The following is a 27,157-nucleotide window of genomic DNA, read 5'->3' on the forward strand; positions in this document are numbered from 1 at the left end:
ATTATTCCTCAGCAATTCCACAAATGAGTTACACGTTTTATCTATTTTGAAACTGTTGTGAAGTCTCACGATAGAGAGCCGATTTACTCTAATAAATAGTAACTACTCCATGAAACGTTTTATAGACCACTGAGTGTTAGTGGGCCTACTTGGACACTATTTCCAGCAATGCATATTGAAATGACTGCAAAAACAACAATCGTCTTCTAGAGTTTCAAATTAGGCTAATTGTACACCGTGTCTGATCTTCAGGATAGTTTCTGCGCATGCACAAGCTCTCTGACAATCAATGCATTCAAACCTATAATAGGCACTGAACAGGTCTTATGGGAAATGAGCTAAATTCATGTTCTTCGTTCACTGTGTAGGAGTGGCCGTAGTCGAGTGGATCAGATGCTGGCTTTATGATTCAGAGGCCCGGGTTCAAATCCCGGCCCGGGCAAGATATTTATCTCGGGCCACTCCCGTGTTTCGGATGGACACGTTAAGCCGTCGGTCCCGGCTGCCTAAAAAGCAGTCGTTAGGTCATGTCAGAGGCCTTGAAATTAATCAGTTGCGACCTGAAAACTCTGACACCAGACCTGAGCCAGCCAGGTCACACGATATTGTTATTATTATTATACTGTGTATAACACTTCTGTCACTGAGTTATAGTGCTGTAATGTTATTACTATCAATACTTAGTAACCACTGCATCTTATCACTTGGATAGATTTGAATAGTGTCACGTGTGATTCTTCTAATCAGTTCAAAGATTATAATAGATTACTTGTAAAGTGATGTTCCAATCTATGATCTAAATTCTAAACATTCATACCATTATGGATAAAATCATAGATTAAGTAAACAGGTTAGATCTGTGATGAAACTTAAATGAGTGCTTTGTTTCTCAAGTTGAATAACAATTGATAAATAATAGCCTATAAGGGATGGAAAGCTACAAATGTTCAGTTCATGAATACTGAAATTCCTCCCATAGTACTTTTTATAAACATTTGTTGCCTAAATAATAGATATTGTTTATTTTAAATTTCAGGCAGCATGAGAAATGATTGAATTATTATATGCTATTTTATCATAGAAACAATTCGAAATCGATCAATAACCCATGACGAAAGCAATCAACGATTCCATGTCTTCGTGTCATCACGACTGTTGAAATCTTATCAGTAATGCATATCTGAGAATATTTTCTTGTATTGATGTATCACGATTAATAATATTACTGACTCAGCAAAAAAATAAATTATCCTGTATTAATCCTGTTCCATGCATACTATTATCATTTTATCCTGTATAGAGTAGCAACTATCAATGTACACCACAGAGAAGAGGATCCCTTCTCTGTGTGTACACGAAAGAAAGTAGACTTACTTGCGTTTCTCCATAGGAGCTACATCTAGCGTCGATTGTCACCAAGATTTGAGCATCTAGTTCCCCTATTCCTCACAAGGTGGCAGACGTATCCAATACTATATCATAGAGAAAAGTTAAGGCTAAAATCTGGTGTGGCGCACTCACACAACTTTCCTTGCCGTTATGAAAATTGATCACCTGACGCTAGTGTTCACGCGCATCTCAAGTCTACTATTCAAAGATCTGCCAGCTGGTGACAGGACAATAACGCTGGAGACACACGAAGTCTGCTATCTCTTCATAGTGAATGATTTAATAGAATCAACAGTTGCCAACAGTTTGCATTATTGAATGAACACATTTTCTCGAATTTCGAGCTTATTCTCAATTTTAGGTGGAAATGTCACTAAACATTAATTGTAGAGATTTTCATTCTCAATGTTTTCCACTTGGAAATTTTTGTTTAAATTGTATCTGAAGCCTGATAATTGGGAATCTATCTGCATTGATGGGGCGGAGCTCCTGAAATTTTTACAGATATGGGACTTGTGGCAGTTGATAGAGCTTATCAATGACTATTTTAGGTATAAATTTGATCAAAATCGTTGGAGCCATTTTCGAGAAAATCGCGAAAACCCCTGTTTTCGACAACATTTTCGCCATTTTAGCCGCCATCTTGAATTGGATTTGTTCGAGTCGAATCCTTATAAGGGAAGGACCTTGAGTTCCAAATTTCAAGTCATTCCGTTGATTGAGAGATGAGATATCGTGTACACAGACGCACATACACTCATACACACACACACACACACACACACACACACACACACACACACACACACACACACACACACACACACACACACACCACACACACACACACACATACAGACCAATACCCAAAAAACACTTTTTTGGACTCAGGGGACCTTGAAACGTATAGAAATTTAGAAATTGGGGTACCTTAATTTTTTTTAGGAAAGCAATACTTTCCTTACCTATAGGGCAAGGAAAGTAAAAAACCATTTTTTCCATAGACATGTTTATTTGATGTGCGCTACATAATGATTACTTTGTATTATAACGTGAGAATGACATAACTTGTTTACAGGTTGGATGATGTAATGGAAATGTATGAATTGTACGTGTAAAAGTTAATCTCTAAAATACAATGATGTTTCCTGTGATGTATAAAATGTGGGTAGAGGTACGAATTATTTATTCAATGATCTGATATACATGAATGTATTCTTTCATAGTTCAAAATCTTGACTCAGGTACCGTGATTATGATAGTATAGCTGTTTAGTTTGAATTGATTTTTGAAATCAATATTACAGAAATTTTGTATGAATAGAATAGCTTTGAAGAGAACTCATATTCTTTCACGATATTTGATGAGCGTTGAAAACAGAAAACGTTTAATGTAGGATTTCCCTGATGGAAAGGAAAGATATTATTATTTGATTATTCATTTACTCAATCATGTACAATCATTACATCTTTATGAAAGGACACTCTGGGCTGAACTACACACATTTTCTTTGAACCGTATTTGTAGGTGAAATCTCTTTCTAAGCTTCAAAGATAACATCATACTCTGCCATTGCCAAGTACTCTGTATTGAACTGGAGATAGGGATAGCCTATTGAAAATGAGTAAGATAGGTAGTATTGAAAATGAATAGGATATTGAAAATGAGTTCACAAAAAGGAGTTAAGCTGTCCTTTTCTTAGATATGAATCTCCGCTTTCAAATTTTCCCATTTCAAAGGAAGCCCGATGGTATTTCATGAGTAATAATTGAATTTACGTGTGTGTGTGCTTGATAAATCAACAATGATATGACAGTGGACAATCAACCAATTCAGTGATGTAAATTTAGCTGTATCTCCTGATGTAAAAGTGATTGACATTATCTTAAATACTTTCTCAGCCAACTATTGTATTCCCTATTGTAAGAGAGAAAGGAGAGTCCAATCGTTCAGAGAAAAGTATTTTTATTGGCTTTTTAATGTTGTATACTGACAAAATTGAGTGCGCGATTTCTGGATATTTCATTGACTCCATTCTATAAGAACAGAAGCTAACAGAACAGAGGATTATAGCTCAGCGTAGGTACTACTGTACTTGCATATACTGAATCCTACAGATTCGAGAGTATTGAACTGATTGAAACACATTTGAGCTACCCTAACGTCTGTTGTTAATATGAGTCAGAAAGTGATAACCTGTGTGGGACTGCTTTATCCAGCTGAGCTCAGAAGAAAGAATCGTAGTGAGTATTATATCATTTCATATATGTGTGTTATTAGCATTCTATTGAGGAAACATTTATTTGTTGCTGACTTTTGGGATCTGTAGGATGAATTTAGAGAACTCACCTTTATAACAGTGAGCACGTTTTCAGCACTTCTATTAGGTCATGGTCATCGTGGAGCATGGATGAATAATGAACATGAGACTGTTGATTTTTAGAACCCTTCATTGTAAATGAATAGAATTATAACACTATATTGACTTTATGAAGACTCTTACTTGTATAACTAAAGATACGTATAACGTGAGTATTTTTTATTTGATGTACTAAATAGAAGAATTGAGTAAAATAATTTGCTATTGCGATTTCTCATTTGAAAACTGTGAGTTGACAGGAAGGGAAGCCTGATGAAAAATGGTTTAGAAAAGCTTTTGACAGTTGATCTTACTGATAAGCAATTCTTGGGGAAGTAGGAATTCAGGCACCTGCTAATCTCGTAGAGTGATCACATGAAGAGTTGACTGATCTGAATATCATTGATGTGTTTAAAAGCAGCTTTCTGATGGTTCGGAACCCACCGTGAGCTGTGGGTCCACTAATCTCCTATCATAAATCTTTTCATCACCTACACACGAGCCTGTAGAGCATCAGGCTACACTTTAAAAAATCTGGTGTGGCGCACTCACACAACTTTCCTTGCCGTTATGAAAATTGATCACTGACGCTAGTGTTCCCGCGCATCTCAAGTCTACTATTCAAATATTTGAGCCAGCTGGTGACAGGGCAATAACGCTGGAGACACACATGAGGTCTGCTATCTCTTCATAGTGAATGATTTAATAGAATCAACAATAATTTGCAATTGAATAATCACATTTTCTCGAATTTAAAGCTTATTTTCAATTTTAGGTGAAAATGTTACTGAACATTAATTGTAGAGATTTTCATGCTCAATCTACTCCACTTGATTTTCTTTGTTTCAATTGTATCTGAAGCCTGATAATTGGGAATCTATCTGCATTGATGGGGCGGAGCTCCTGAAATTTTTACAGATATGGGACTTGTGGCAGTGGATAGAGCTTATCGATGACTTTTTTAGGTATGAATTTGATCAAAATCGTTGGAGCCGTTTCCGAGAAAATCACGAAAAACCCTGTTTTTGACAACATTTTCGCCATTTTAGCCGCCATCTTGAATTGCATTTGATCGAAATTGTTCGTGTCGGATCCTTATAGTGAAAGGACCTTAAGTTCCAAATTTCAAGTCATTCCGTTAATTGGGAGATGAGATATCGTGTACACAGACGCACATACACACATACACACACACACACACACCACACACACACACACACCACACACACACACACACACACACACAGACAGACCAATACCCAAAAACCAGTTTTTTGGACTCAGGGGACCTTGAAACGTATAGAAATTTAGAAATTGGGGTACCTTAATTTTTTTTCGGAAAGCAATACTTTCCTTACCTATGGTAATAGGACAAGGAAAGTAAAAAGATAGAGTCACACAAGCCTGTGGAGCATTACACTTCACAAAAACTAGAGTTGCTCAAACAAGAAAAGCATACCCTCATGTTATAATCAAGAGAAACTGCTTTGAGAATGATAATTATCATGAGAGACATTGTACGAGAAATCCTCTACACATTTGATTTGTACAGACTATCATTCTCATAAATTTTACGTTGCAATTTTGAATTTGAAGAAATAATGGCTGATTGAGATCTCTTATTTGGAAGAAATTTCTATTGTCTGTTGGTTATTGTCATATCTCAAGATATTATTGAATTTGAGATAGGTTTCATCAATTCCAGAAAGAAAACCAAGGAAAGAACATAGAAGTACATTAAAAGTGGTGAAGGACCTGATTGTTACCTATTTAGAAAAGTCGTCAATTCATGGATTAAAGAGTATTGTTAATCCAAATCATAATATTTTTCAAAGGTGAGATTCTGTTTAGTTCTTGTATTTCCTTTTAACAGCACTGTTAAAAAAGTAACTCATATTATATATCTATTAGTTATGTGTTGTTTCTGAATATTGAATAAAAATACTATAGTGAGGTCCACGTTATAATGTCAGTGGAGAGAGATAGGAGAAAAACGTTGCCGAACCTCTGTCTTGTCAATGCCTTCTATAGACGGTAGCAGATACAGGTTTATTGATGTAATAATTACTGTTCATTTTCGTTTATAATAATCAATTATATCTTATTAAGCACTGAATTATATTTTTCAATAATCCTAAACTCAATTTACATAATCAAGATGAAATATTTTGTTTATCAATTATTAATTATACATTGTTAAAAGACGATCTGGCAACAGAGCAAAGCGAGAAAGAGATAACGCTAACCGCTTTGTTGAATGATAGACAATGATAGCAATACAATTGCTAATCAAACACTGCCATTATAACGTGGACCTCACTATATAAATTGTTAGACCACAAATTTTGTGATTATTTAAAGACTTTGGTTCGACATTACCTAATCTTTCTTATCTAGTCTTGGAGATAGGAAATACTTTCATCTCGAACAGGAGGCATTGTTTTCAGAATTCAGTATACCATAGACGAGATCCACGAAAAAATAATGATGAAGGAGTTGAATAAACTCTATTTTGCAAATCAAGGAAGAGAGTAATTTGCAAAATTTACTGTTAAAATCATGCTGCAATAATATTTTTCATATAATATTTAAAAAAAGCTTTATGCTCCCGCTTGTAACTGTCTGCTGTTTGTAACTTTGGTTGATGTTTACAGAATCTTTTCGGCCAGTGTGGTCTTATTTTGCCTTATTGTGGCCTGCATAAACATTGCATCAAGCTATTACACATATCAGGCCTCTGCACATATAACAGTCATGAAGTCGGACAGCCTATTTATATCCTCCATTCCTTTTCCTGGTGTAGCTGTTTGCAATATTAATAGAATCAAGAAGTCAGCATTGATAAAATTGGCACATCGGATGTGAGTAAATTACCTTCATTCAGGAATAAATCACCATTTTCAACAATTCTTGAATAACACTTGTTTGCTCCATTATTCTAGCATCCATTTCCCATGTTAAAATTAATCACTATTTTGATGAAGACTGTGCATGTATTGGCTAATGACAGTGCACATGTAAATGCATTTTGTAAGAATGATTAATATGTAACGCTTTTGTACTCCATAATGGTTTGTGTTACTTTTTCGATAAAGGAATCTTTATTTTCAAAATTGAATATATTATTGGAATGTATTTATGTTAAAAATTTCCAAGACATAATAGCCTATAATTTCTATCTTTGTATTTCAGTATTCCTGTCATGCATTTATATAAGTATTTCTTTCAATAAATAAATGAATAAATTACTGTAAAAAATTTCATCAAATCATAAAGATCTTAATAAACAGGAATCCTCGGTCCTCCAAAAATGTGATTGAGATTATGAGTCACTAGCCGGGAGGCTCGCTTCGTTCTCCTTATCCGTCCAACCCCCGGACATCCCCTCCCACCAAAGGCTGAATTATCCAGAAATAGGATGAGCATATTTCATTTGAGCTTTCTTCTTTCAGTCTTAAAAAGTCAGAAGATTATTTCAGGCTCGATTCAATTCCCAAGTTTTCTTTGAATTATGTAGTGCAGGATTGCAAAAATCTTATCAGAAAATGCAAATTCTTATCAGAAGTAATAAATATCCAGTTATTTCTTAATTGGAGACTTGGTTAGGACATTATGAGAACTATTGTATATCTAATTGTCTAATAGTTATTTGAAATTTAAAAAAGGAATGATTTCGAGAACTTACCAAACATCCATATTCATCTCTACTCGAGTATGAATTTGCTTGAGAGATGTGGAAAAATTCTTTGAAAACCCAACGAAAAACTTGAGAAAAGAAATTATCTTAAAAAACGCTTGGGAACGCAAGGAAAACGCAGTAAAACCGCTCATCTTGGGCGTATCTTTGACGTAATTCTGAAGTCCTCTCAAGACAAAATTTCAAGATTTTTGCTGAACTTCTGTACCAAATCTGAACATGATCTGTCAATTAGTTCTTGAAAAGGCCTAGAAGACGAGGAAAAACGCTCAAAAACCGCCGATCTTGAGCGGAGCTAAGGCGTCTCAATTTTAGGCGAGACTCAACTTCCAATACGACATTTTTATACGTCAGCTGAGCCTGTGTACCAAGTTTGAACATTTTTTTACCAATAAGTTCTTGAAAAAGCTGAGAGAACGCAGAAAAACACAGATTTTGGTCGTATCTTTGGATTTTTTTACAAATCCTTTCTCAGTGCGCTCCTAGATGGCCAAATGAACATACACATGCCAAAATTTAACGTGTTTTGCCCTGTAGATTTTTAGTTCTGTTGATTATGAATGAATGAGTGAGTGAGTGAATGAATCAGTGCCATTTCGCTTTTATATATATATAAATATTATAGATCAACGATTTGTCATAGAATTTAGGATATGCGAGCCTGAGAATTGACCTGATATCCATTTTGCTTTTCAAAGGAAAGGAAACGCTAATATGTCTTTTGCTGAGACTTACTCCATATTAAAGAATTTGTATAAAATTCATGATTTGGATGCTATACCAATAAATGAACGGGCACTTCTTTCATTCATACTGAGAGAAAATGGTCTAAGTAACAGTTTATCCAAGATTATGAAAGAGGTAAGTTTAAGATGAGTAGTGTCAATTAATTCTACTTCTTCAAGGTTCCCTAATATTATAGAATTTGGTCTACTCATCCATTCAAAACTTGATTTTTTCAGTATTAAACAATATTTTTAAAGCTATAGAATCAATTGATAGAATACAAAATTTTTTTATTTATACATTGATACGAGTACATAGGTTACAATATCATTCTCAACTATATTGATTGATCATGTTCATCAGAGTGGAAAATCAAAGTTTTCGGCTGAACTTACTTTTCTTACTCACTAGGCAGACAGCCAAATAGGCGACTGAACGCAGATTTTAAGTTTTGGCTCATAAGTTTGCTCAGCACATTGTCATTCTTGCTGGAGAGATGATGATGGCTAATTCATATTGCTAACGTATATGGTGGCCTTTATTGGATAAGATGAGTGATATAGAAACAGCTCTTATTTTCAAATTACAATGTAATTGCAAATGTTGTTGATTATAAAACAAGAAAGGATATGTAAAGCATAATCCAAGTTGAATTCCATAATATGGTTTGTCTATTGCTTACATATTTAACTTTTTTTGAGCAATTTTCAGCTGTCTCATAGCTGTGACGATATGCTCAAGACTTGCAAGTTGGGGAGTTTCCTTACACCATGCAAAAATCTTTTCAAGCAAGCTATTTTACCTGTGAGCAGGAGCTGTTGTATATCAAAGAACTCAATTATAACTGGGTGAGTGCATTCAACTAACATTCTTACGTGAAACTACAACTAACAATTCTCACGTTATTTTTTATCTTGGCAGGTATACAGTTATACTCCTTTAACAACGATTATGAACTCGAGTTAAGCTAGTAGTTCAGAGAACAGTAGAATTCGCTACACTCACTAAAATCACTATTGATACGCGCCCGCCTATTCACACAAACACACATAAAAAGTGGATTTAGAGTATGATGATATAAATGCAATAGGATCGGTGGAGGACGCTGAGAAATAAAAGCTCTTTACATTTTTGAGCTAGGATACACGGTTAAAGAGATAAAAAATCTGAAACTTGAAATGTGGATCTTGGGGGGGATATTGATGATTGAATTATAAAAAATTCAAAATTTTCAACATGTTGTAATGTATGAAATAAGACCGCCTTGGAGCGCTGGAAAATAAAAGTTTCTCACACTTTTGAGCTAGGATGCATGGCTAAAGAGATAAGGAATCTGAAACTTGAAATTTGGGACTCTTGGATGGTGGGCGGGGGGGAATTATCGAATTATGATTTTTAAAAATTTTGTACATGTGATATATGAAATAAGACCAGCTTGGAGCGCAGAAGAATAAAAGTCCTCTACACTTTTGAGCTCGGAAGCACGGTTGAAAAGATTAAAAATCTTAAACTTGGATTGGGACTTGTAAAAGAAAATCGAATTCCAAAAATTAGAAAATTTTCAACATGTGATACATGAAATAATACCGCTTTGAAGAGCTGAGAAGAATGAGCCCAATTTGAACCTGATCTGATGAAGTTAGGTTGATTTTTAGGGTAAAATTTCCGAATAAAGTGCCGCCATCTTGAAACGGGGATGAATTGAAAAATTTTGAATACATACGTTTCTGCGCCTTGTTTCAAAGTACTTGTATACCAAATTTTATCCAAATCGGACTATAACTGCGACTGTAACTGCGGTACAAACAAACAAAGAAACAGACAAACGCCGATTGACTTGAAACATAGATTCCGCTTCACTCATTCGATGAAAACCCATTCAGAAGTAGAAAATGATTTATAAAATCAAGTCATTATACAATGAATCCACCAGTTTTTTTATTGCATAGTGACGTTAAAACAACAACTTTTCAAATGTCATCGCATTTACTAGATGGAACTTGATTTATTATTTCAAAGTATTTTTTCGATAAATAATGTATCTTCTTCCACAGTGATACTAATGACTTACCAATTTGGACTCAGGTGTCAAATGGCGTGTCATTTGGTGTGTTTCTGAACTTGGATTTAGAGACGAATGAATACTTACCTCAGTCTGCTACATTATCCTATGGAGCCGAAGTAAGTTCTCTCTTATTCATCAACAAATAACAACTATAGGATGCCAATGTTACTTAACACTAATAGTTCATAAGTAAACCTCATGAGGATCGCTTGGAAATGAATCACTTTATATAATGGCCCATATTAATAAAACCAGAGCAAATGCTCATGAGCAAGAGCATGGAGCATAAGGTTTTGCTCATGAGCAAAAGGTAGAAGCAAAAGCATTTGCTCATTTTTATATGAATAAGCTTTACCTTTTACTCTTACCTTGTGCTCCTGAACTCTGGAGCAAATGCTCACGTATTTTAGAGATTTTTCATCAGCTGATTCGCTTTTGTAGCCTTAGTTTGTTTTTATAGCTCACGGAAGCGCTAAATATGCAAATAGGGTGCACCGCTTGTGTTTGCGTCGTCTGCTCTGTTTTCTATTTATGAATAGAGTTTTAGGTTAGTTGAGTTTAGAATTTTGAAATAATAGCGTGAAGAAATGTCATCTCTATAATAATCTCCAGCATATTCTTATAATATCAATAGCCTTCTTATAATCGTCTACACTTTCATCTTCTTAAATACATATTTCCTATTTTGTGATGGCTATCTTTATGAAAGGTAGCTATATTTTGTATTTATTCTTTTGTAGGGATAATGGTGATATGCATCATGGTTGAATCTAAAAAGAGTTTTATAGTTCCCAACTATTGGTTGTGATCGTATCTGGTATAGTTTCCTCTTCCTCAGACGAATTAGTTGAGCCATTTTACTATGAGCAAAAGGTGATAAGCTGCTCTAGACTAGACTCACCTTTTTTGAAGCATTTGCTTCAAAAGTTGAGCAAATGCTCTAGTTTATTCATACAATTTTGAGCAAAAGCTTTTACTTTACAGCAAATGCTCAAACTATCTTTTTGATGAGCATGAGCAAAAGGTTTTGTTATAATGTAAGGTTTTGTTACAAAAGGTTTTGTTATAATTAGGTTTTGAATAATGTTATTATTCATATCATTTTTTCAATCTGCTACTGACACTTTCTTGTGTATGCGTGAATTATAGACTAGTGGAAGCATTCACAAGCCTTGAGTAAGGGGCACAGTTAATATACTGCTGTTCCAGTATTAAGCAGCGAGAGTATTACCTTGTCATTCGCTGAAAATGGGTCGTTTTCATTGCATAAAAAAGAAATTAGAAGATAGGTATGATTGGGGATCCTATTCGAATAATAAAACAGGTTTTCCGTCGCACCCAAGTTTTGTTCGGCATTTTGAATCCAACTTCATTTTTTCAAATTGGAAGGTATGTCATATGATACATGGTTTCGATATAGGATTTCAAGAGAAAAGGTATGGTGAAAACCGCACATCGTTATCTCAAACATTTCAAAAGTTATTCTTATTTGAAGATACTGATATATCATCCATCTATCTATCATCTTCTATACTATAATAAAGGGAAGAACTGGCTTAAACACGTACTAGCCATCAGGCTCGCTTCGCTCGCCATATCCGTCTAGTCAGGGGGCTCCGCTCCCTGGTCACCCGACTGGATCGTCCAAGAATGAGATCAGCAGGCTCGCTTCGCTCGCCTGCATTTTTCATTTGAGCATTTTTATTATATGTTAGGACAATCCAGTCGGGGGTCCAGACTAAACGTCTGGCTAAACGGATATGGCGAGCGAAGCGAGCCTGACGGCTAGTAATATAATATTCCCAGAATTGAAGTAGCAGTGCCCAATCAATTTTTCCGCGATAAATGCATTTCAATCTTCAACTTGGCAACTTGGTGCCAACCTAACAAAGTCAACTCAACTTAATGCCAACCTGACAAAATTATTAATTTAGTTGTCAGTTAACAACTGTTTCGAAGAGGTACTCTATCTAGATTATAGTTCTATTGTAACATATGATATAGATATTTCAATTATAATTAAGAGATTGGGAGAAGAAGAATATACATGACAAAAGACGAACTTCAACCCCTTAAAAACAACCCTTAGAGTTAAAATATTGCCAAAAGATTTCTTAGTGCGCCTCTAAAGGGCCAACTGAACCTGAACATACCTACCAAATTTGAACGTTTTTGGTCCGGTAGATTTTTAGTTCTGCGAGTGAGTGAGTGAGTGAGTCAGTCAGTCAGTCAGTGAGTGAGTGAGTGAGTGCCATTTCGCTTTTATATATATAGAGATACACGTGTAAAGGATAGGAAAATTATGTTTGACGCATCATCACGTCTGAACTACTGGACTGAATCACTTGAAATGTATATAAATTCTTATTTAACCAAGGATTCTTATAGGCCTATTTTCAATTTTTCAAGATTTCATTACGTAAAGTTTTCAGTTTGTCAAGTTTTAAAATGCACCCTTGCGGAGCACGGGTTACCTGCTAGTACGCTCATATGATTAGTCTACTTTACCACGTGAAGATTCTGTATGTTATTCATTTTAAAATATGTGTCCTTTTTGCAGATTATGATTTTTGATCCACGTTCACATCCATACTCATTGACGTTTGGCGTTTCTTCTATGTTTGCATCGTATAAAGAGGTCACTTTCATTAGCGTAGATCCATCAGTTGACAACAATACTTATGCACACGAAGGTGATGATCACAGCGTTTGCAAGAGAAGCTATCCCAGTGTAAAACATTCAAATAGAACGTTTCACTATAGCTTCTCAGAATGTCAATTCCGATGCATGATGAGTAAGATGCTCGAAGCATGTCAATGCATCTTATATAAGCATTCGTTTGAAGGTAAGCTCATATTAGACCCCATGATACTAGTAGTTCTGTGAACAGTAGACCTCACGCAGATTTCTCATCCACAAGTATCTGATGTCACCTGTTCTAATTATTGATTCAATTGAATCACAATTCACAGATGAATCATAATTTACTCTTAAAAACTGTTATTTGTTTTCTCCAAGATCAAAAACCCACTTATGTTAATAAACTCAGTTCACGTTTGAATTTTTATCCCATATGATAATTTATCCAGTTCCGTGATAATCTTTCCATCTGATGAAACTATTTCTCAACTATTTCAAAATTATATTTTTTCAATCAAGAAGATTATAATTATAATTTTTTATTTCATTTTCAATCACCTATTAAATTGTTTTTCAAATGTGAGAATATTGATACTGATGGGCACGCATCATAAAAATATTGAAGCTCTACCTTATAGAAATAGACATGGCCAAACATCTGTGTAATGCATGCAATGAATAATCCACTTGTCAGCTGATTGATTATGAATAATTCTGAAGTCTGATTGATCCTATCTTCAAAGAAGATGATATATTATATAGTGGTATCAGAGTATGGAGGGATTCCCTTTCTTTCCATATTATCCTGAAAATGCAAAATTTCATAGAACCTTGTGTATATATCGACGCGCAGTTGAAAAAAGAATATTCCTGCCAAATCTTATCGAATTCTATCAACGCGTTTGGCCATAATCGCGTTACATACAGACAGACAAAAGCAAATCAAGTTGAAACATAGACTTAATTACGTTCGGTCAATTAGTGCATCTGATTTATTAATCACAATACAATAGCAAAAAAGGGAATTATTTCATTTTGGTTCCAAAATTTCATAACTTAATAGATCTCGTCAAAGTTTTGATTCTGTGTTTGGTCTATATAGAAATTATTTCATTACATTATTTTTGCACTTTTATACTGACATGCAGTCAATTATTCTTCACATGTGAGGGAAAATCTGTTTTCTCACAGGACCGCTTTCAAATTTTATGAATTCTAAAGTTGAAAATCCAGATGTGCATCTAGGATGTTCTATTTGTTCACCATTTTCGACAATGTGTTCATGAAACTTGAAAAGTTTAAAAAAAAAAACTGTGAGAAATAGCTACTGATATTGCAGCTCGGGATGAATCAAGTTTCCATAATCTTAACATAATGCATCATTATCATTATATATATATATATATATATATATATATAATTATATATATCCATTCATCCATCTGATTGAAAAATTTGCAACAAGCTAGGACGATTTTCTAAAATTAGATGATGTCTCTCTAAAGCCGATAAACTTCGTCAAGTAGTCTTTAATATTCTAATCTCAATTCTGTTTGTGCTTTTGCATTTTCCACCATCACCCCTTGAATGAATAGCTGAGATAATTCGTATCTCAGTGATGATTGACCTCTGTATAATATTGAGATAATAATATTATCATTAGTGATATTGCCACTCAATCACAAATTGAGTTTTGTGACGAAAGGAGAAGCGTCATTTTGCATATGATTTGGATAATTTTCTTTATTTTAGAGAAAGAATAGGGTCGACAGGCGGATATATTTTGTTGAACTTAGAGTCGAGTGTGTAAATCATCATCGTTGGCGACAACCCTGCAAATTATCATCAGCGGATTCATCTGAACCAGAAATTCCCAGATTTTGTTTACTGGTTTGTGCGTTTTGTTATCTAACATGCAGTCAGCAGCAGTCGCGCCAGAGTAGCCGCTTCTTGTAATTTCTGGAGAGAAAGATTGTTTGCTGGACTAATATGTTATAGAAATTAGCAGTATTGTCATCATGGTAAGCATCAAGATCATCTGAATCGTAGCCCTGTCACATGGTCAGTGGCGAGATCATCTCTTGAAACTCCTATTGGTCAGTAATCTCTTTTCCCCCGACCTCCCAATTCTCGGCGACCCCATACTGCTTCGAGGAGACCTCGGAGAGAGGCGCGTTCCGTGCGGCGTCCTCAAATGTGATGTTCTATAGGGATAATATTCTATTCTCTATTTTATTGAATAGAATATTGTAAGTCGAATTACCGACTATTTGAAGGTATATTTTCTGTCCATGTAGATTTTATTTATAGTGCAGTTGTTCGGTAGTGGAGCCTGTGAATGGGTCGCGAATCTCCTCTCCTTATGGCGTTCCCGGTGCTAGTTTATTATTATTATTATGCATCAAATTCCCTTGTATGGAAATCGCTAAGTATTTACTTTGGATGCCATACTAGATCCTTATTTCTACGATTATTCCAAAAAAATTTCATTCTAGTCGATATAGCCTCTCTTCTTTCTTGGGAAAAGACTACGTTTCTCCTCTCAATTTCCACGGGGCGTATTTCCCACTTTGCAACACTCCTTCTGAATTGGTTTCTGTCAAATATTATGTCATCATCAATTCCTGCATCAGATAAGTCCTTCTGTACATTTTTAATCCAATATGCTAGTTTATTACTAGGGGAATTATTCTATTTTTGTGTGTTAGAATAGAATATTGTGGGATGAGATCCGGAAAACGCGAAGATAGATCTTCCTTGGGGATTTTCTTTCTTGTTAGTTATTTCTCCCAAACTCGTATCACTGGGGGTGAGCGAGTTATCCTTGGTTTCGAAACCTGGAGGGGTCTTAAGTTTGTGCTACAAACAATTAAGTGGGGAATTTTACTAGGCTCTTGTAGCGGATTATTTTAGAGTGCTTAATTTATAAGTCTCGACTCTGTCGCTTCATGACATTTTCAAGTTTAATACGGGAGTTGGGAATCGGTTCGCAATTCTCCGTATTTTGATCTGTGGCGATTCAGGTAACTGTATGTTAGGACTAGTCAGTCGCTTATATGCGTTTCCACGTTTCCTTTCCTGTAGTAAGGTGGCCCTCAATTTAAAGAGTAATTTTTCTCAATTGAATTTTTGTTCTTGTAGGGAAATCCCTGTCCTTTTTAGAATAGCTTTTCTCAATCTATTTTTATTCTTGTGGGGAAATCCCTGTCCTTTTTGAGGATAGTTATCTCGACTAATTTTTATCCTTGTGGAGAAATTATTATCATTTTGAGTAAATTCTCAATGCTTAGTTTTCATACTATAAAGTGGCCCTGTATTTCAACTTTGCTTAGCAGTTTCGGAATAGCTATAACTCCTAGTGAGGAAATCCTGATATTTTTCCTAGAGAACTCAGGTGCAGCTTATGTTCGTCCCGGTCGAAGTTCACAGACTGCGACGTCCTTCCTCTTTCTCCCTCTTAACTTATCCTATTCTAAAATCCTTCCAGCTCTCAGGTACAGCTTGAGAACTTCCCAGTCGAAGTCATCAGACTGCAGCAAGCTACTGTACCTCTTACTTTCTCTTAACTTTTCCTGTACCAAAATCCTTCCTGATCTCAGTTCCAGACTCGAGATCAACCCCGTCGCGGTCTCAGACCTGCGAAGAGTTTAGGAAAACCCTGTTTAAATTAGGATCTCAGTTTCAGATTCGAGATCACCCAAGTCGCGGTTTTTCAGACCCGCGAATCCTTTCTAAAATTCCTAGAAACCTGTCTCTTTTAATAGCATATATTATTTGCTGGTTTTCCCTGTGGAAAATTCACGAATTTTCTTGTGATCTCAGTTGCAAATTGGAGATCGATTTCGTTGTAGTCCTTAGACTGGCAATTGCTTGGAAAAGCCCATCAAAATCTTTTCCTGAACTAGGAGTACTGACTCGATATCTTACTTAGGGAAAATCCTGGAAAAATCCTTTCCTATCCTGACAACGACATACTGTTGCCCTTAATAATCGGCGCGCAGTTGCTAGACTAGCGCGGAAATCCTGTTTAGCAGTTTCAGAATTGCTGAAAATCCTTTTGCAGCTACAGGCTCGCGATTCAGAAATCCCATACCTAAAACCCTATCCTCTAAACCTTAATTTTCCCATAGCTGAAATTTATACCCTGTATTTAGCTAGCAGATCCAGCTTGCTGAGAGCTAGAGCGCATATTGTCAGATTGCGGATTATTGAACAGATATCTGTTTGTTGTAGAGAATAATAATCTTATTATTGATTCTTTGTTCCCTATACCCTATACCGTATACCTCATACCCTGCACCCTATTCTCTATAGCTTACACCCTATACTGTGCCCTATTTAACTATATCTCAAATACTACTAACGACTCCATAGCTCCGCCGCACCTTTACTCCATAGCCCTCACCTTAAATCCTGTAATAAAACCTCTTTCCGGGATCGCAGATCCAGTCTGCCCGCCGTCAGCTCGCAGTTGGTTCAGATTGTGTACTACCTTTACAAATATAATTATTTATAGGGATCTGATATCCGGATCCGTCTCCTCGGTTAAGGCTACCTCAATCCTCCTTAACACCCAACCTGAATTCCAAAGGCCGAGGGCCGAATCGGCCAGCAACGGCACGGGCAAATACTCTTCCTCTGAAATTAAAAATCTCGCGAAAGAAGCAGAGGGTAAAGAATGAGGATAGAGGGAGAAGCGTAGGTCCTGTATCTCCACCAGTCAGTACGGCTACTGACCCCGACCCATATCCGACTGTAGCTAGTCCGCGTTGTAGCAATACTTCGCAATAATTATTAGATAACCTAGGGGGTGGAATAGGCGTATCTAATAAAATCAAAGTCAAATCGAATCAAAGTTTATTCATCAAAAACAATGACAATACAAATTTGAATACTATAACATTTAATACAAACTAAACAAAGAAGTCTTATGCATTGAATAGTTTCTCAATAGGCATAGATAAACCAATGAATGAATATACACCCCACTATGAATGATATGAGTTGGGGTATGAATTGTATATAATAATTGTACAATTGTAATATTGTGTCTCATGATAGTTGAATCGATGATATTTAAATATCTCTTTTTGCTAAAGAAAAACACGAGGAATGTCCTGTTAGAGGGATTCAGTGTATTAATGACTACCTGAGAGAAGCAACGATGAAAGGTAAGAGACTCATGGACAATTTATAATAAATCAAAACAAATAATAGCCAATCAAGAACGTTTTATATGAATTGAAACTAATTTATTGCAGAAATAACAATTCACATTTAGTATGATTTGTAGTATACAAATAATAGAAATTGACTGATCATTAGTTAAAAAATTAATGAAGGAAATCTATTCTGTAGATACAGTACCTATAAATTTTCAGTGTTTCTTCAATGACTTGTCAATAATTTCAATTTTTTTATTGAAATACAACGTTTTTTCAATTGATATTTTTCCATTTGAGCTTGATTCTATGATGTGTTTGGAGGATGTAAGGAACTGTTTGTGTTGACATTGCTTTTCCAGCTAATCGTAGTTGAAGCTCAACCTCTCAATAATTTGCCAATTGAACTTGTTTTGCAGACTACGGAGTTGCAGAACATGATGAACATGTTATTCTGAATGAGTGCAAATGTCCTCCAGCTTGTGAAAGTATACTATATAAATCCACTACATCAACGCTCATTCGAGATCATTCCACGTAAGTTGAAAAGTTTTCAGTAACTAAACGAGCGTTATCGAAGTTCTCACTTTTGACTTACTAGAGCTCAAAGTCGTTTTCAGTCTGTTATACAGTTCGACAAGAACTTTAGAGAGAATTGATCAATAAGCTTCAAATTTTGAACACGAATTCTTTGAACCTTCTTACAGGTTCGTTGGACAACAAAAGTGACTCACTCCTTCATCCGTTTTCAGGATATAAAGATAACATTGAAAGTGCATCAGAAAAAAATTGTTTTGATTTATCATTCAGCTGGGATTATTTGCATGCTATTTAGACTATGTGATTTTTCCATTCATTTAAAGAAGCTGATGCTATTATTTGGCAGTTGTCACACAGACTATCAGACAGACATACTTTATACGCCGAAACATGATTTCAGCTGAATAATGCACAACATTAATTCATCCTATACTATTAAACGAAAAACTTCTGTTTAGATGTTTATATGTTTGTATTCTACCGGATCTCGAAAACGGCTCTAACGATTCTCACGAAATTCAGAACATAGTAGGTTTATAATAATTATAAAGATTCGATTGCACTTGGTCCCATCCCTGGGATAACTCGCTGAAGGACATTAAAAGGATAATTATTATTCATCCTTGGGAAAACAGCTTATAATGATTATTTCGTCGTCTGTTGGTGATGGAAGTGAGTGAGCGAGTTCATGTGTGTGGGACTGTGTCAGAATTATGACTCAGCTGTTGAACTTTTGTAATCATTGAATCAGGTACTTAGTGCCTGTTGCAAAAAAGGCGGGTCATTTCCAATCCTGATTAATTCCAGTGGATCCTTCTTCTTGAAATGGTCTTCTCTGATTTGGTTCACGTGAAGTTAATCAGAATTAAAATTTAACCGGATTTTGTGCAACTGGGCCTTTTTGAGGGAAGTTTTTGCATTCCTCTGGTAATTAATCTCAATTTTCTGTGATTAGATAGAACATTTCTGTATGAATGTTATTATAATTTCTGCTTTCGTAATAAATTTGTTATGCTTTTGTACTCCAGAGCGAAGCTCGGTCCCCGATATTAAGTTCTATACTAACTCGCTTCCGTTAATGTCTGTCTGCCTGTCTGTAAAATACACGTAATATTAATACAATTTGTGATAGCAGTTTCTGAAATTTTTTTTTTGTTGAGAGTTTTGAAATGTGAGTAGAAGCTACTATAGTGAGGTCCACGTTATAATGGCACTGTACGATTGACAATACTGTTGCTGTCCTTTTCTATCATACAATAAAACAGATAGCGCTATCTCTCTCTAGCTTTGCAATGTTGTCTGTTTGCCAGAATATTTTATTTTTATTTTTGACAGTGACTGTACAAAAGTGAGCAAACAATAAATTCTCAGCCGCCACTTTTTTCTTCATTCTATCAAAATACTTCAGTACACAAGTCGTATAATTGATTTAAAATGTATTTTTGAAACAATTAAATAATTTTTAGACATTACTGTATGAGAAACACAAATTAATATACCTGAAATGACATTTTAAAAATTGATAACTAACCATCCTAGACTTCATCCATGCTTCAGTTAGCCTACACATTATAGGTTTGTCACAAAGTGAATTTTTGTGACGGATGGAGAGCCGTCGACTAATGCATAATTTAGCGAATTTATTCTGTTTTAGAATAGGAATAGGATCGACTTCCAGATATATTTTGTTAGATTTGCAGTTGTGCACATGCACATTATCACCATCGCCGTCAACCCCTTTAAATCATCAGCAGCGGATTCATCTAACCAGATATTTCCAGATCTTGTTTACCACTCGGCTACCGAGTTGAGTCGGTATCGCTCTTCATGAAATTTCTGGAATAGAAATATTGTTTACCGGCCTAATCTACTATATGAATCAGCAGTATTGTCATCATTTGCTGCACCCTTAGCATCAGGAGCAGCTGAGTCAAAACCCCGTCACATGACCAGTGGCGTGATCGTCTTTTCAGACTCTCATTGGTCAGGAAGCTCTTTTCCCCCGGCCTCCTAATTTTCAGCGACCCGGTGCAGCTTCAAGAAGACCTGGGAGAAAGCAGTTGTTCGGTGAACGGGTTCGTGTACGGCTGCGTTCCGAGCGGCGCTCCTAATAGTGGTGTATTAGAGGGTTAATATTCTATTCTGTATTTTAGTGAATGGAATATTGTATGTCGAATTGCCGAGTGTATTTGAAGATAGAACTTCCTGGGGGATTTTCTTTCTTGTTGGTTATTTTTCCTAAATTCGTATCACTGGGGGTGAACGAATTATCCTTGGTTTTGAAACCTGTAAGAAATCTCAAGTTTGTACTACAAATAGTTGAGTGGGGAATTTAGCTAGGCTCTTATAGCGGGTTATTTTTGAGTACTTAATTTATAAGTCTCGACTCTGTCGCTTCACGACGTTTTTAATTATAATACGGGAAGGGGGAATCGGTTCGCTATTCTCCGTATCAGTATCCACGTCATTTCAGGTAATTGTATGTCAGGACTGGTAGTCCGTATATTTTTCCTTCTCTGTAGTAAGGTGGCCTTTAGTTTAAAGAGTAATTTTTCTCCATTGAGTTTTTATTCTTGTAGGGAAATCCCTGTCCTTTTTGAGAATAGTTTTTCTCAATTAATTTTTATTCTTGTGGGAAAATCCCTGTTCCTTTTGAGAAAAGTTTTCTCGATTAAATTTTATTCTTGTAGAGAAATTATTATCATTTATAGTAAGTTTTCCTTGCTTGGTTTTCATACTATAGAGTGGCCCAGTATTTTAACTTTTCTTAGCAGTTTCTGACTTGCTGTAATACCTAGTAGGAAATTCCAATCATTTCCTTGAGAACTCAGGTACAGCTTGAGTTCGTCCTTGTCGAAGTTGGTAGACTGCGACGTCCATTCTCTTTCTTTCTCTTCACTTTCCCTATTCTAAAATCCTTCTAGCTCTCAGGTACAGCTTGAGGACTTCCTCGCCGAAGTTTTTAGACTGCGGCATCCTTTCTTTTTTTTCTCTTAATTCTTCCTGTGTTAAAATCCTTCCTGATCTCAGTTTCAGATTCGAGATCGTCCTAGTCGCGGGTTTTCAGACCCGCGAATCCTTTCTAAAATTCTTAGAAACCTGTCTTCTTTAATAGCAAATATTATTTGCTGGTTTTCCCTGTGGAAAATCCACGAATTTTCCCGTGATCTCAGTTGCAAATTAGAGATCGATCTTGTGGTAGTCCTTAGACTGGCAATTACTTGGAAAAGTCTATTGAAATCTTTTCCTGAATTAGGAGTCTCTGACTCGATATTTTCCTTGTGGAAAATCCTGGAAAAATCCTTTCCTACCCTGACAACGACAGACTGTTGTCTTCCCGATATTATTCTACAGACTGTGTCTGTGAAAAATCTTTTCTATCCTCTCACAATAGTCGACATACTGACTATTAATTTAAAAGCGTTTCGGACGATTGAGAGTGATTCCCATACCCTTAAGGGCAGTCACAGATTGGCCCTTAATAACCGGCGCGCAGTCATCAGATTAGCGCGGGAATCCTGTTTAGCAGTTTCAGAATTGCTGAAAATCCTTTCGCAGCTGCAGGCTCGCGATTCAGAAATCCTACACCTAAAACCTTATCCTCTAAACTTTAATTACCACATAATTGAAATTGATATACTGTATTTAGCTAGCAGGTCCAGCTTGCTGAGAGCTAGGGCGCAATTCTCAGATTGCGGATTATTGAGCAGATATTTATTTGCTGTAGAGAATAATAATCTTATTATTGATTCTCTGTTCCCTATACCCTATACCGTATACCTCATACCCTGCACCCTATTCTCTATAGCTTACACCCTATACCGTGCCCTATTTAACTACATCTTAAATACTACTAATAGCTCCATAGTTCCATCATACCTTTACCCCATAGCTCTCACCTTAAACCTCATAGAAAAACCACGTCCTGGGCTTGCAGGTACAGCTTGCTCGCCGTCAATTCGCAGTTGGTTCAGATTGCGTACTACCTTTATAAATAGAATTATTGGTAGGGATCTGATAGTCAGATCCGTCTCCTTGTGTAGGGTTATCTTAATATCCCTTAACACCCACCCTGTATTCCAAAGGCCGAGGGCCGAATCGGCCAGTAACGCCACGGGCAAACACTCTTCCCCTGAAAGTAAAAATCTCGCGAAAGAAGCAGAGGGTAAAGAATCAGGATAGAGGGAGAAGTGTAGGTCCGGTATCTCCACCAGTCAGTACGGCTACTGACCCCGACCCATATCCGACTGTAGCTAGTCCGCGTTGTAGCAATACTTCGCAATTATTAGGAAACCTAGAGGGTGGAATAGGTCATGCTAATAGGTTAGACCTACTCGTACCGGTATAAATAATATTGAAAGGTTATTTCAGAATTATTTCCATTGAAATTACTTATTTTGAATGAGATTTATATTTTTCTATTATTTTTAAAAGAAATTGGAATAGAATACCTACCGAATAACTTAATTCCTTTTGTTTTGAAGTTCAGATTTGTGTATCACAGCTTTTCAAATTAGCCGCCATTTCAGGTTTGTAAATCTGATCTCAGTTATAAAAGCATAGTTTAGAATCAAATTATGAAAAAAACTATTTTATTGATGAATTTATTCAATTTGAAATAAAATTGATTATATTTTATCAAAGGAGTTAAAATTAATATGTGATCAAATTTGATGGGATAAATTGAATAACAGCTGTGTACACTCAGTGGCAAAATTGAGTCAATTTGGCAACGTTGTGAACCAGTCTGAATGACTATCCAATCATGTTAGTTATATGGCACAAACTAAACGTCGGATCACCAAATTTCATTTCTCCTATTGATTATCAGATTGACTTTGAACGTATCACATTGAATATAATCATTCTCAATTGAATTAATTCTCAATTGTAAATTATTTTGAAGAATAATAATATATTGTGTAACATATTTAATTTGGATTGATAAATAAAAATCCCTAGTTGAAATATTTATAGGTCTAAGTGAAGTAATTGGCTAATATCGCCAAAGAGATAGCGTAAAGATTAGATAATATCAGACGTCCTGGCTAAACTGTACAACAGCCTAAGAGGAATGGAAATAAATTTTGCTACTATATAATATTATATAAAATATTGAAAATTGAGGTTAGGCATAAATATTTACTGTTCGGCGACCTAACGATCGACTGAGCCATACAACGTAGAATCTGACCAAACACCTTGGCAGAAATTTATTGTGGCAAAACAGTATGCAATTTGAGGAACTAAAAGTCTCACGTGGCTAATTATTGTAATGTATGAAACAACTAATAATCTATAAAAAATTACTTAGCATGTAAAGAGCATATTTAAAAACCCAACAAAAATAATTAAATGTATTAAGGAAGTAGGAGGTTACTAAGCGCATGAATACTGTAATAATTTGCATGCACCAATCAAATAGTGGCAATTGATAGGCGGCAATAGTGAGCCGATTCAAAAATATTTGTATATATTTCTACAAATAATAAGAATTTATAAAAAATTGTTGTATAGTCTATGTTTTGGATATGGCCCGAAGGCAAAGAAATTATTTAATATATAACATAAGTAATAATTTAATATTTTAGTACGGTCTATTTGAGCCTTGAATGGCGGAGGAATAGAATATTCAAATTTTATGCAAATTTAGAAATCGAAAATGAGAATTGTGAAATTGAGAAACGAGAACCACACTCGCCTGCCAACTACCACCATGAGAGGTCACCAAAAATTATAGAGCGTAATACCTTGTAATAATTTAAAGTTAAATTGAATTACTAAATTTCTTATAAGACTTTGTGATGCTCTTATAAAGCAAAAGTCATTTTTAAATAATTTTGTAACCCCTTGGAAGAGACGACTCTGGCTACAATAATCCAGGACCACCAGGAGTTGGATCGACATCAGCAGCTCATAAGAAAATTCTGACACGTGAGTGAAAAATATTGAAATAGTGATAGGGCGCCCTCAGTGCTTCAAAATTACATAAGAATCAAAGCTAGCTTGTCGAAAGGGTTTCTTATAAATTAAGGGTTTCTTATAAAAAAGTATTGGTAAAAATACTTGCGCAAGTAAATGTAGTATAAAAGGTATTTTATTAGAAAGTAACGAATCAATTCATATATTGGAAGATTTATCAATCAAAGAAGTATAAAATCTAGGCTGTTAATACAATATTCATATGATCATTAATTTCTGCAATATAATTTGCGATAGTTTATTGTAGCTCTGATTCACTAGATGAATTGCTCTATTTATTCCTTCAGGTGCCGAATCTCGCACCCTGAGATAAAATATATATTTATCACAAAGAAATCTATTAGATACTATAGAATTTAATATATATATTATTTGGATTACTAGCTTGTCAATTTGTCATGCTGACCTAAGAATTTAGTCTAAAATAGAATTATCCAAGTCGACAGGTATTAGCAAGCTGATATCACAGCTACATGCAAATAAATGCATATTTATTTATTCATTTATTCTAGATATTACAATTCACTTAATTAGATAGAAACACAGACAAACGTCCAAAACGTCTTTTTTTCCAAATTTGTCAAAATTAAGGTTATGTTCACCTTGTCCAATAAAACACAAATTTATGCTTTAAGGAATGTTAAAGTTCAAAGTACTGTCCAAAAATATATATGAGCTGGAAATTTTGAATTCAGAATGATTAAAATACCAAATTATAGTCAAATATTGCACTTAATATCACCGCACTTTGAATAAATTAAGTTATTTTAGAAAATTTTGAAGCCAAAAATATACACACAACTTTCCACTAGGCACAGCTGTTGTATCATGAATGTAAAATTTATTTGTGAATATGATCATAAAAATGGAAGCACATGGTAACGTTTCGTGCTATAAAATTTAAAGAATAGTATTTAGCCTGTGATATTTTATTGATTTCGATTATTGTTTTATCTTATATTATATATTTTTGTCGCTCTATATATTTTTGCTCTGATTTATTTTTTGAAATATTTGTTAATATATTAATCAAATTGTTTATGGTGTACGATTTATTTTTATTCCTCAATACAATAGGATAAGTATTATATATATATTTTTAATGAATTATCAGAATTATTGTGGAAGCTCATATCTGGGCCTATAAAGATTTTTATGAGACTGTATCCTAGTAAAAAACCACGACCTTATTTTTATAATTATTAAAATATTTCATGCTCTACCGATTGATGCCAAGCAGGAGGCTAATCGTTATTTAACTATAGAAAATAACGTGACAATTTTCAAAAATACGCTAGAATCTGTGTATTAATACACATCAGTGTATCAAGACAACGTAAGCATGATATTTGACGCTAACGTTTTCACACTATGTTTTATTGATATCAATTGATATTGCTGAGCTAATATGGTCAATATTGAGGGTTGAGAGGGCCGACTGCGCCCTAATATCGCCCTCCAAGGTCAAAAAAAAAGGCAGTCATTCTATTCTATTCTATTGGAGAACCAGGATGGGCATGTAACTGTGGGACTCCAACTAGCATGCTCGAACAGTTACACTTCCAAGCCTATTCATGATGATGCGTCCAGCTCTCAAATAAAAATTCTTCTTATCTAACATTTCCCCAAACCTTCTTTGACACACCTTGTTAATTAAAATAATAATACTTTTGAGATTAATTCGAGATGGTATTCTTTATTATAATGGAAATATGTGTTTCAGCAATCCCACGAATGAGACACACGTTTTCATTTTTTTTGAGCGATCATTTGTTAACTTGTACGAGAGAGAACCGATTTACACTGCTATGGAGCTACTTGGTGAGTACAAGATTCAAGATTCAAGATTTCATTCGCATACTGTACTTAAGTACAGTACAATTTTATCTTATACTAGAGTACGATAGGATGTAGTTACTAATCTATTTAGGGCAGGTTTCAAAACTCGGGATTTAGCTAAGTTCTAGACTTTGAGCAGCTGGAGTCAGAAAATTGGCTTATCGAAACGGGGCGTAGTCGCAACTTTTATAATAATCTATATTTTCTCATTTCTATAATGATTGGAAACGTTTTTCCTTGACGAAATGAAACATTACTGAATAATTCAAAATAGCTGAAACATTACACTATTTTCTCTTTATTTTATTTGTGTTACTTTTTATAGTTTTTCGATATTATATTTTATGGGCCTAAACCGTTCAAATTTATCTAGTCAGAGATTAATAATTTTGTATATAAACCGGTTGGAGAATATTATAAACCAGTCTGTAGGCTAGTCAGGAATCAACATTCAAATATTGGAGCGCTAGAGCATTATAAAAAACTTGAGTATAAATATCTTATTTCGGGTTATCCAAACACTTTGCACATAACTGTTTCACTGTAAGTCCTGGTTTGTGTCTTTTAAACATTTTTGCATATTATTCATCACTTTTTTAATTAGCATTTATCATATTGACATAATGAACCACACTCCCGCAAACTCTGAAGTTCCATATATGTACAGCGGTTGTACAGATCCCACTTTGTCGACTCCCAGCACATCAAACCCCACCATGGTAGATGCCAATACACCACGAGAAAGGGAACCAGGAAG

General features: G+C 35.1%; 1 protein-coding gene across 1 annotated transcript; it reads left to right on the forward strand.

Annotated features, from left to right (window-relative positions):
• Window positions 1-5,479: 5,479 nt before the first annotated feature.
• On the forward strand, window positions 5,480-26,601 carry LOC120351642. The gene is made up of 9 exons (XM_039429546.1): window positions 5,480-5,583; window positions 6,403-6,609; window positions 8,144-8,306; window positions 8,883-9,019; window positions 10,226-10,352; window positions 12,797-13,082; window positions 17,977-18,048; window positions 18,459-18,576; window positions 26,285-26,601. Exons 2-9 carry the CDS (start codon window positions 6,503-6,505, stop codon window positions 26,466-26,468), a joined length of 1,194 nt encoding a protein of 397 aa, XP_039285480.1. The 5' UTR covers window positions 5,480-5,583; window positions 6,403-6,502; the 3' UTR covers window positions 26,469-26,601.
• Window positions 26,602-27,157: the final 556 nt, after the last annotated feature.

This window comes from Nilaparvata lugens, chromosome 5 (genome assembly GCF_014356525.2).
Source record: "Nilaparvata lugens isolate BPH chromosome 5, ASM1435652v1, whole genome shotgun sequence".
In the NCBI taxonomy this organism is placed as follows: domain Eukaryota; kingdom Metazoa; phylum Arthropoda; class Insecta; order Hemiptera; family Delphacidae; genus Nilaparvata; species Nilaparvata lugens.